The following is a 12,923-nucleotide window of genomic DNA, read 5'->3' as shown; positions in this document are numbered from 1 at the left end:
CACAGGGCCTGGAGGCATGCACTTCCTGAACGCTTCTTCTCATCTCACACACATACACTCACCTCTGACATTTAGGCACTGACCTATGACCCTGCCAACTGACCCTCTCCACACACACCTCCCTCTCTCCTATGTGCAGTGTTCAGCTGGAGTGGGTAGAAGGTGCCTCTAACCACTGATACTGGATCAAATAGTTTTTTAACACCACATGGTTTAAGTTACGGATTGGGGGTTGGGTAATCTGATCCTAGATCTGTGGTTATGGTTAACATCTATCTCAAGCGCTCTCTCTCTCTCCTTAGATTCCTACCATCTCTCTCCTTTTTGCCACCAACCATGTTCACACTCTCCTTCCACTATGGTCTTCTGACTGCTTAAAAGGAATAGAACAACCCAAAAGTCTGTCGGATGTCTAATACCAAATAATGAATGGAATCTGCAGACTTCTCCTGATGCATATACAATAGCAGGATCTACACATACTATATATAAGATCATCTATACAATATAATTACATAAATGTTGGTTATGGACTACACAACTTTTAGCCTGACTTTTTAGGTATAAAAACATCTGACATTTTTCTGGAGTGAACTGTCCCTTTAACATTCAGAGAGATTGGGCTACATGAACGATCCCTCCCACCCCCCCAATCAGCTTCAAGCACATCAGCAGAGATGCAGTGGGGTAAACTGTCGCCTATTGTAGAAATATTAATGCACATTTGCTTGCATTTACATGAATGTGCTTTAGTTGTTATTATTAGTTTGGACTTCCTTATTTTAGTAGCCTATTATATCTTATGTTGATCATATAATGAATAGTGATTGGTGGATGTAGGTAGGGGATAGTGGCTATAGAGTATAAAATAGTTTAGATGTAGTTAGTTAGTGTGAGGCTCAGTTGACCAGCCTTACGGATAGCAATAGTCTTCTATCAGGAGTCTTCAGATGCATCTGAATAGTTTCAAATGGATTCCTCTCCTCACCTCCTCACCTTAATCTGCACCGAACTGCTCTGAACAGGTGAAAGCAACATGTGGGATGCCTATTTGGAATTCACTTTCACCTGTCCAGTTCCTATCATATGATGAGGTGACTATTAAGTAAATAAGGGAAGAGGAAAGCGAGAAGAAAATAAGTGATTTTAGGACTTTTGAGATGGAACCCTGATGCCTGTGTTTGTCTACTGAGCAGGAGGACCAGTTATGACTACCAGTACCACCCTGACCTCGTTGTGGATAGGATCAGTAATGGTGGCCTGCGAGCTCGCCTCAACTCTCTCTCCATGAAGCTCAGCAATGTTCTCAGATAAGGTTCTGAGGGACACTACTATTATAGCATTTTATAGAGTAGTTATGGTTAGTCATATAGCATAGCAAAGCAAATGTGTTGGATATTTCACCATGTGTTTGAAGTAAGTAGCACATACCGTCAACTCAACCAATCCCAGAGCTGGACTCTGACATCACCTATATTCCCTCATACCATGATGTCACATGTGTCATGTGACAGAGTGTTCTGATTGGCCCACTCCTCTCTCTCAGTTAATTTCACTCGTCTTGACCTTATCCAATCAAAATCAACCCCTCTGCTTCGTCCCGCCCCCAACATCATCCGATACTTATTTTTCTACTGACCTTTCCTTTACAGTTTAAATGAAGGAAAAGCAGAAATTATACACACAATTATTCTTTCTCTCTCTTCCTCCCTCTCATTCTTCACACAGTTGCAGAACTCACTCGTGTGATTTCTGTGGTGTGATCACTCACTCAGTGTTCCTCCATACATTTAACACCATCCCCTGTCTGTCCCATTCATATGTATCCATACCGCCACAAATGCTATATGTCTCTTTCATTCATGTCCACTCATGCTATGTTGTCATAGCTTTAGCTGGTTCAGGAAGTCATGTTTGTCATTGGTTTGAGTTGTGGACTTGGTCTTCTGTTCTTCTCTGATCTTTGATTTATGTTACATATGTTTCTGTTTGATATCAGTGATTGTGTTGGGGATGGCATTGGTCCACTGACTAATTACTTATCACACACTACACTATACACTTTACTCTACTATACTGTACATTACTATGAGTCTCCATAACCTGAGTTTAAACCCACAAACACACAGAGTCAGGAGACTCTTGCCATTCATCCTGTTTCTTGTTGTTTACTTTTGGTTTGATTTCTTTATTGTTTTGTTCAGTGTTTGAGATGTGAATAGTGTTCTCATTTCTCTCTCATGTGGCCTGCTGGACTCATCGGGTTCTGATTTACTCAACTCTGCTGTCGTTGTCATGTCAAACACACACATACACCATACATAAACACACACTAACACATGCACCATACACACACACACACAAACACACACACACACACACTAACAAACACACTCACCATGCATGCACACACACAAACACACAAACATTGGCTTGACATGGCCAGCGGAGTCATCTGAAGCAGCCAGGTGTGACTAGCAGGCTACGTCTCACGGACTGATGCTAACATTCTCTCCCATTGCTCTCTCTCTGCTCACCTTGCATGCTCCGCCACGCTGCACTGATCTGATTGGTCTAGAACTGACTGTACGCCCAGGAGGGCAAGACGACTGTGTAAGTGCGCATGGAGTTCATGTCATCTCACTCCGCCTACCTCTGTAGCTACCAACCCTCTTACGTCTTAAACCCATGCCACATAGCCATCTCCCAACACACACACACAAATGCCTTGGCTGTTTCCCACCTCTCCACCCCTCCCTCCCCTTAACCCCTCACTCTCTCCTCTCATTCCTGCGGTATTGACTGTTCTTCACCTCAAAGCTCTCAGGACTCACACTGCACCGTGATTTAACAGCATCAAACATAGACAAATAATCAAACCATTACTAACATTATCTAACACTGCACACAGAGTACAATCCGTAGTGAGATTCATGGAAAGCACTGGGATGTAGTATGAATATGTTACTTTGCACATCATTTGCAGTGTGAGGACTGAGCTAGTGTTGTAGCTGCCATAGCTCGCTCTCTCCTTTCTTTCCCATAGAGGAGACCATTTTTTCTCCCATACAGAGCCCTACCCCTGTCTATTGTAGAGCAATAGAGACATGACCCTTACTCTTACTGCATGCATGGTCAGCTTTTTGACCCAAAATATGCTGACACAAGTAAATAATGTTCACTGCTTTTATTTGTGTATGTTTGCGTGTGTTCTTGTTTGTGTGTGTGGTTGAAGTCATGGCCAGGTTTTGACCAATTATGCTACAGCTCTGTAATTTGTTGGAGGTTACAGGAAGCTTGTATCATGTTCCTGTGACAGGACAGAACCACAAACACCCTCCATCACACATCCACATGGCTTTATACTGGGCCATTAAAGAAAAACATGCCATTTCATGTCTATTTGAGAGTCAGGGTAAGGGCTTTAAGAGGGAATAGGGTTTCCATGTCAAAGTTAGTTCAAAGTAGAGTTTAAAAATGGACCTCTGAGAAGCTATCCTCCCATGCTGGGAGTTAGGACCAGTTTCTGAGTCTCTATAGAGTTAAGAATGGCCACTAGTGAAACTGCACCAGTTTCTGGGTCCCGTCTGTGAGACTGGAGCTACCATGCTGGCTGACATGACAGTTTCTGAGTCTCAGTGGGATTTAGAATGGGCATCAGTGAAACTGAGCAGTGGGAGCTAGGGAAATGCTGATGAGGACTCTGAGTGTGAGAGGACAACTCGCTTGGCATTGAGACGGAATGAAGTTTCACTAAAGTAATTTACAAAAGAGAGAAGGAAAGGGAGAGAGGGAGTGAAAGATCGAGAGTGATCAGCAGATGTACTCTCAGTGATTTGCTCTGTCAAAGTGAGCTTAGTGTTGCTGGATCATCTTCCACTAGCTAGACGGTATGCAGCTCTCGTGTCTCATGCGCTCCATATGCCAGTGTCCGGAGAGAGGAAACCGAAAGAGAACAACGAAAGATACCAGAGAGAGAGACTACAGACAGAGAGACTACAGACAGAGAGACTACAGACAGAGAGACTACAGGCAGAGAGACTACTGTGAAAGAGACTACAGAGAGACTACATAAAGAGAGACTACAGAGAGAGAGACTACAGACAAAGAGACTACTGACAGAGAGACTTCTGAGAGAGAGACTACAGAGAGAGAGACTACCGAGAGAGAGTATACAGACAGAGAGACTACAGACGGAGAGAGAGACTACAGAGAGAAAGACTGCAGACAGAGAGACTACAGATAGAGAGACTACAGACAGAGAGACTACAGACAGAGACTACAGAGAGAGAGACTACTGAGAGAGAGACTACAGAGAGAAAGACTGCAGACAGAGAGACTACAGATAGAGAGACTGCAGACAGAGAGACTACAGACAGAGATTACAGAGAGAGACTACAGAGAGAGAGACTACCGAGAGAGAGACTACTGAGAGAGACTACAGACAGAGAGACAACAGACGGAGAGAGAGACTACTGAGAGAGAGACTACTGAGAGAGAGACTACAGAGAGAAAGACTGCAGACAGAGAGACTACAGATAGAGAGACTACAGAGAGAGACTACAGACAGAGAGACTACAGACAGAGAGACTACAGACGGAGAGAGAGACTACTGAGAGAGAGACTACTGAGAGAGAGACTACAGAGAGAAAGACTGCAGACAGAGAGACTACAGATAGAGAGACTACAGAGAGAGACTACAGACAGAGAGACTACAGATGGAGAGAGAGACTACTGAGAGAGAGAATACTGAGAGAGAGACTACAGACAGAGACTACAGAGAGAGAGACTACCGAGAGAGAGACTACTGAGAGAGAGACTACTGAGAGAGAGACTACTGAGAGAGAGATTACAGAGAGAGAGACTACTGAGAGAGAGATTACAGAGAGAAAGACTGCAGACAGAGAGACTACAGATAGAGACTACAGAGAGAGAGACTACAGAGAGAGAGACTACCGAGAGAAAGACTACTGAGAGAGAGACTACTGAGAGAGAGACTACAGAGAGAAAGACTGCAGACAGAGAGACTACAGACAGAGAGACTACAGAGAGAGAGACTACAGACAGAGAGACTACAGAGAGAGACTACAGACAGAGAGACTACTGAGAGAGAGACTACTGAGAGAGAGACTACAGAGAGAAAGACTGCAGACAGAGAGACTACAGAGAGAGAGACTACAGAGAGAGAGACTACCGAGGGAATTGGTAGATACAGTGCCTTCACTTCAGAAAGTATTCACACCTCTTGACTTTTTCCACATTTTGATGTGTTACAGCCTGGATTTAAAACTGATTACAATGGCCTACACACAATACCCCATAATGTCAAAGTGGAATTTTGTTTTTCAATTATTTTACAAATTAATTAAAAATTAAAAGCTGAAATGTCTAAATATGCCTAAATAAGTTCAGGAGTAAGAATTTGCTTAACAAGTCACATAATTAGTTGCATGCATTCGCTCTGTTGGTGATTTTAAAACAGTTACAGAGTTTAATGGCTGCAATAGGAGAAAACTGAGGATGAACCAACAACATTGTAGTTACTTCACAATACTAACCTAATTGACAGAGTGAAAAGAAGGAAGACTGTACAGAATAATAATATTGCAAAACATACATCCTGTTTGCAACAAGGCACTAAAGTAATAATGCAAAACATGTGTCCTGAATACAACGTGTTATGTTTGGGGCAAATCCAATAGTACCACTCTCTATATTTTCAAGCAAAGTGGTGGCTGCATCATGTTATGGGTATGCTTGTCAAAATCAAATCAAATCACATTTTATTTGTCACATACACATGGTTAGCAGATGTTAATGCGAGTGTAGCGAAATGCTTGTGCTTCTAGTTCCGACAGTGCCGTAATATTTAACAAGTAATCTAACAATTCCCCAACAACTACATAATACACACAAATCTAAAGGGGTGAATGAGAATATGTACATGTAAGTATATGGATGAGCAATGGCCGAGCAGCATAGGCAAGGTGAAATAGATTATATAAAATACAGTATATACATGTGATATGAGTAATGTAAGATATGGAAACATTATTAAAGTAGTATTATTTAGACTGGCATTGTATAAAGTGACTAGTGATTCATTTATTAAAGTGTTAAAGTGTTCAGTGATTGGGTCTCAATGTAGGCAGCAGCCTCTCTGAGTTAGTGATTGCTGTTAAGCAGTCTGATGGCCTTGAGATAGAAGCTGTTTTTCAGTCTCTCGGTCCCAGCTTTGATACATATAATGGTTAAGGACTGAGGATTTTTCAGGATAAAAATAAACAAAATGTAACTAAGCACAGGCAAAATCCTAGAGGAAAACCTGGTCCAGTCTGCTTTCCACCAGACACTAGGAGATGAATTCACCTTTCAGCAGGACAATAACCTAAAACACAAGGCCAAATCTACAGTACACTGAGGTTGCTTACCAAGAAGACAGTGGAGTTACAGTTTTGACTTAAATCTACTTGAACATTTATCTAGACCTGAAAGATCTGAAAATGGTTGGCTAGCAATGATCAACAACCAATTTAACAGAGCTTGAAGAATTTTGAAAAGAATAATGGGTAAATGTTGCACAATCCAGGTGTTCAGAGCTCTTAGAGACTTACCCAGAAAGACTCACAGCTGTAATCGCTGCCAAAGGTGCTTCTACAAAGTATTGACTCAGGGGTGTGAATGCTTATGTAAATTAGATATTTCTGTATTTCATTTTCAATACATTTGTAAAAATTCTACAAATATGTTTTCACTTCGTTATTACTGGGTATTGTGTGTAGATGGGTGAGAAAAAAATCAATTTAATCCATTTTGAATTCAGGCTGTAACGCAACAAAATTTTGAATAAGTCAAGGGGTATGAATACTTTCTGAATGCACTGTAGAACACATTTTTGCTCTTTCACATGCTTTACCATGTTCCGGTTCCAGAAAGTTTCAGTATGTTCCTCTCTCCTGAGCCCACGGAGAGTGGGTCATCCTGTAGTAGGCCTTTAAGTCATAATCCAACTAAATAGTTGAAAATACTGAAGCTTTTGATCTTGCTGTGAGTTTACCTAGCTTGCTCTCACTAACAGTCACTAACCCTGCAGCCCACATTGAGTGGCTTGATGTACCAAAGGCTCAACAGATCAAATGGCTCTTTCTACTTGTGTGAAGCTTTATAGATAAAAACACAGTGATGTTGTTCTAATATCTCTTTACCTCTGCCTTTCTTTCTCTACATCCCATTGCGCTTGCTCTCTCTGTATCTTTCTTTCTCTGTATACCTCTCACCCTCTTCCCCTCCTAACCTCCCTCTCTTTCTCTTTCTCTCTCTCCATATTTCTCTCCTCCAGACTTTTCAGCAGTCTAGGAGAGCTCCACACCATTTCCCAGAGAAGCTACGGCACCACCTACACCATCCGGCCTGGCAGCCGCTTTCCCGTTACACGCCGCACTCCAAGCCCTGGCTCGGGCTCCCCGGATCGGGGTGACCCCCTCAGTCGACTCCCAGGCTTTGGCCTACCCACCTCACCCACCACGCCGCACCACACCATCCTCAAGTCGTCCAGCCTCAGCCTGCACCATGAGCCCAAAGAGGTACGCTTCGTTATGAGGAGCTCCAGCGCCCGGTCCCGCTCCCCCTCCCCGTCCCCTTGTCACTCCCCCGGGCTGGGCTCGCCCCTCCTGGCCCTCAGGCCATTCCACCAGAAGCCCCTCCACCTGTGGAACAAGTACGACGTTGGAGACTGGCTGGAGAGCATCAACCTGGGGGAGCACAGGGCTGGCTTTCAGGAGCATGAGATCGAGGGCTCGCACCTCCCGGCACTCACCAAGGACGACTTCGCTGAGCTGGGGGTGACGCGTGTGGGACACCGCATGAACATCGAACGAGCACTTAAACAACTGCTGGAGAGCTGACCCCTGCAATGAGAGAGAGAGGGAGATAGAGAGGGAGAGAAAGAAAGGGAGATGGAGAGAGATAGAGAGATGGGGAGAGGGAGATGTGGAGAGAGAGGGAGAGAGAGAGGTAGAGAGGGAGATGGAGAGACAGAGGGAGATGGGGAGAGAGCGAGAGAGAGAGAGGGAGATGGAGAGACAGAAACAGAGAGAAAACAAGAGAGGGCTTTTAAACTAGCTCCATTTTTAGGTGGAGCTAGTTTTCATTTTTAGGTGAATTTGTTTTCATTTTGATGTTTCTGAAAGTGTACGTTTTTGTATTTATACTCTGCTCTCAGCACTGCACTGAATGAGTAGGTGTTCTAAAACTTTTGACCGGTAGTGTATATATATATATTTTTCCCTAACCCTACTACCCCTCCCCAAATTGGAGTAAACTAATGAAATATATTTTCCTTCTTTATTAAATTCCCCTAAGCCTACCACCCCTGTCCTAATTGGAGTAAACTAATGGATAACAATACTTAGACTTCTACTTGGAAGAAATTCTTTGCAGGAGAGAATCTTGCATGAGCTCCTATTAGAACATTTCATTTGTAACAGCTTCTGTTGTTGCTCCTCTAGTCACACCTTTAACCTCTCCGACAGACCATTCCTTCTTTGTACATCTCCTTCTCTTTCTCCCTCCATCCCTTCCCTCTATCTCTTTGCCTGCTGTTTTTTTGGCCTCTGAAGGATTCCCCGTTTGCATGAAGAAGGAGGAGGATCAATCTCTAACCATAAGGAACGTTCAGAGATCCGCTCAGCGACAGCGAACACAGGAGTATAGACACAGTACTGACCTAGAACTAACATAATGTTGACATACTGACAGTACTGACATGGGCCTCTCTCCTCTCTGCCTGGCATTGTAATTAAACTAGAGACACTTGAGCCCAGAGACGGAGCTCCGCGTTGGAGACCACATAGGGAAAACTCCTCCATCCTGGGACCTTCTCGAGGACTGACAGTGCTATCTATTATATTTGGAGAATGTTTAACCAACACTAGTGGCTTTTTTCATAATCAAAACATCTTGCTTTGGGTTTCCAAAGGGAATATTATAGATAAATATGATATAAATGTATTTAAATAGTTTTGAGGGGGAAAAAAACGACAGAATGTTGAAATGAAGATATGTAATAAACTAAAGAGCATCTGACTCCTACTTCTAGACAAAGGACAGAGAGAAAACTTTAACATTTATTGCACCAATAATTTACTTGTTTTTACCAATTATATAAATATATATATTTGAAAAAAAGTTAATAGATATATACAAATTACATTTTGTCATAAAATATACAACTTTAGTAAAACTGTACATGGTATTCTATATACAACCCACTGTTGATGAACTGTCCTTACATGGTCACCCTTTCCTGAACAGAAGCATGAAAAGTTGCATCACGTCTTGAAAAGAGGGTTGTGGTTTAATTTCTGTTTGTTTTCTTATGGTCTTCCGTCATACTGAAGGGCATCCCACACAGTGAGGGGTGTGACATCCCACTTTAACCCCAGTGACCCTGTGACCTCAACACATACTCAGATATAGAGACATATATATACACACATGAACAGTCACATAGTCAAACAAATAACACCCTTACATTCACGCACAGAGACACACACACAAACACACACAGTTCTCATCCAAACTAAGACCGGTAGCATCATTACATACATCTGAGACCATGGTTTGGGAGAACGGGATGTCTTAAGAAAGGTGTTTAAAAAAACAAAATCAACAATTGTAATGTGAGTTGCTTCTCTCAACAGTCAGAGACAGTGAGTGTTATTCACACAACAGCACAGTGTTAGATCCATACTCTCTGGGAGAACAACAATGGTGTGTTCAGGAGGAAGAAACGTTCTGAATACTGCAGATAGAACTGTCATGATAGTACTGTCGTGATAGAACTGACATGATAGAACTGTCATGATAGAACTGACATGATAGAACTGACATGATAGAACTGTCATGATAGAACTGACATGATAGAACTGACATGATAGAACTGTCATGATAGAACTGACATGATAGAACTGTCATGATAGAACTGTCATGATAGAACTGACATGATAGAACTGTCATGATAGAACTGACATGATAGAACTGTCATGATAGAACTGACATGATAGAACTGACATGATAGAACTGTCATGATAGAACTGACATGATAGAACTGTCATGATAGAACTGACATGATAGAACTGTCATGATAGAACTGTCATGAGCATCTTATAAAGAGTTGACATGATTTCCTATTATACAAGTTTATTATTGCTATTTGTAGGTAAAGAATATGTAGTATATTGGAGTTTCACAACAGTGAAGCATGTCTGTTCTCTATAATACATTTATATCTACATTGTTGTATAACGGAGTCCCCTGAATGTGACCCAGGTGGACACTACAACCACTAAAACCTTTACTAGTCAAAGGCAGCACTGAAACCATTATGCTAAGTGGATATCCTTGTCACGGAGCCACACACCAGTCCAAACTATCTCTGTGAAACTTTATTTTGTCACCGTTTTGAGTAAGCGGGTGTTAAATTCAATGTTGTGTCAACGTTGTAGGGATAACGCTCACTGTCTCACATCGGACCTCACAGACAATCTCACTTCTGACTCTGGTGACATAGGAGTTGTCCCAAATGACATCCTTATCCCTACCGTGCCCTTCTTTTGATCAGAGATTTACATTTTGGGGCACTATATAAGGAAAAGGATATCATTTGGAACACTACCATACCGTCTGACTCCTTGGCTTTTGTGTTGGGTTGATTGTTGGTTTGTGTTTCTATAATGGAGGTGTGGATTTTGTAGCTCTTGGATTATGATGTTTAGAAGATACATTTTTCTATTCACTCACCTAACATGAATTTCAGAGTGAACATTAAGAAAAGGAGAAACAAAAAATAGTAGATCCTCTCAAAAGGACTTTCACACTGTAAATCTGAACAAAACACGAATATTTGCTTTTTTATATTAATCACAAGCAATGTATATATATGATAGTTTTCATATACATTTTTGAAAATCAAAAATTATATAGATCTATATATGAATGTTTGGCATATATGCATAGTTAACCACCTAGGAAAAAAGGTGTGATCCGATTTTTATTATTTTCTATGAAATAGGAGATGATTTGCACAAAACAAGGTGCTAGCATTACAGCCACCCATCATTACAGTGCATGTATGCTGTGAATGGAGGAACACCCTGACTCTGTACACAACCCCCTCTCTGCTGTGTGTGTGTGTGTGTGTGTGTGTGTGTGTGTGTGTGTGTGTGTGTGTGTGTGTGTGTGTGTGTGTGTGTGTGTGTGTGTGTGTGTGTGTGTGTGTGTGTGTGTGTGTGTGTGTGTGTGTGCGTGTGTGTGTGTGTGTGTGTGTGTGTGTGTGTGTGTGTATGTGTGTGGTAGGTGTGCGTGTAAGTTGTTCAAACCCTCAAAGGTGGTCCACTGTAGCCTTAATTACATCAGAGATTTCTGGCAGTGGCTGTGTCACACACGTGGTGCACACACTGAAATCCAGATGTATAATCATTACAGGACCCTTTGATATCTATTAGAGAGAGAGAGAGAGAGAGAGAGAGAGAGAGAGAGAGAGAGAGAGAGAGAGAGAGAGAGAGAAAGAGAGAGAGAGAGAGAGAGAGAGAGAGAGAGAGAGAGAGAGAGAGAGAGAGAGAATATACATTTTAATTATTACATTCTGTCTGCTCCTGTGTAGCCCCTGTCTGTGTGTGTGTGGGAATCGGCAGTGGGCAGGGTTTGGGCTGTGGCTGTGGCTGTGGCTTTAATGGGAGACAGAGACACAGACAATTACAGTATTACCATCTGCTCTACAACACCTCTCTATGACTCTCTCCATGACCAGAAGCACTGGCCCTCTTCCCGTTTCATCCAGTTATACACTCTGTCCTTTTTTCCTTTTTCAGACGTTCAGAGTTTTTAAGGGTATGCTATGATGAGGGGATTTTGAAGAGGACTGACACAAAAAAAAGAAAAAAGAAGGAAAAACGTGCCAAAAATAAACTTTCAATGGTATATTTTTCTTCTTCCTTAGTACTACCTTAGTCTGGATGTTGTTGAGCTGTTACTCACTAATATGGTGCCATCTCCTGGGAATCTTGAGAACTACAGACATTCATTTAGCTTCACTGTCTGGACACAACCTTTTTGGAGTGGAACTGCAGACGTTTTTATGTTTTGTAAAGGAATATATATATAACCTGAAAAATGGATTTTATGAGCTTTGCATTATTAACATTTATATTTATATTTTTGAGACAAGGTATCAAAGTATTGTTTGGTTTAACTGTGATGAGTTATACCGCTTGTCTAACTGATGCTGAGAGATGCTGACATGGGTTTACACACAGCACATACATACACACATACTGTACGCACACGCAGGCATGCACGTGTGCTCATATACACAGTGCAGTTTGGACTCCAGTTGCTTTCCTGGTTAGGAAAGAACCTAGTGATGGAGAACATAGTTGGACCCCTCAGTGGGTTTACCACAGGTAGCTTATACAGATGCAAACCCATGCTACAGGACACAGAGAGCTGAGGCAGACACATCATTCACACCAATGAGTTTCTCTGTACGGTCGACTTCATCTTCTTTTCTAATCAACAAAGCACAATCTACATGGTGAGACGGAGTCGTGATTCCTTTTTTTGAATCCAGGGGGATCTGGTAGACCCACCATTGGATCAAATGATCTTATCATCATTCAAAGGGGTTTTTCTTTCATTGTTGATTTTCTCCTTGTTGCACTGTGAAGTTTAACAGGGTGGAACTATTACAGGCCATGTCTGGACCATGCCTGGCCCATCTAAACATCCCCTCCTCTTGATCCCCCAGGCATCCCAGCTCTATATCTTCTTCAAGACAGTGAACTCCACACAGAACTGTAGCCTGGCTGAAACTAATGATGAACACAATGTCAACCTCAGTAGATTCCTGTTATTCAGTAGTGTAG

The 12,923-nt window shown here is 42.1% G+C and overlaps 1 protein-coding gene across 1 annotated transcript in view; it reads left to right on the top strand.

Moving 5' to 3' along the window:
- The window catches only part of shank3a (SH3 and multiple ankyrin repeat domains 3a), a 684,304-nt gene extending 676,372 nt beyond the window's left edge, over positions 1-7,932 (top strand). The window contains exon 27 of the mRNA XM_038964510.1: positions 7,340-7,932. Coding sequence (XP_038820438.1) covers positions 7,340-7,904 — 565 coding nt within the window. The 3' untranslated portion in view covers positions 7,905-7,932. The remainder of the gene's footprint in view (positions 1-7,339) is intronic.
- Positions 7,933-12,923: the final 4,991 nt, after the last annotated feature.

This window comes from Salvelinus namaycush, chromosome 2 (assembly GCF_016432855.1).
Source record: "Salvelinus namaycush isolate Seneca chromosome 2, SaNama_1.0, whole genome shotgun sequence".
NCBI lineage: Eukaryota > Metazoa > Chordata > Actinopteri > Salmoniformes > Salmonidae > Salvelinus > Salvelinus namaycush.
Note: the sequence above shows the minus strand (reverse complement) of the source record. Positions and strands in the feature narration are given on the sequence as shown.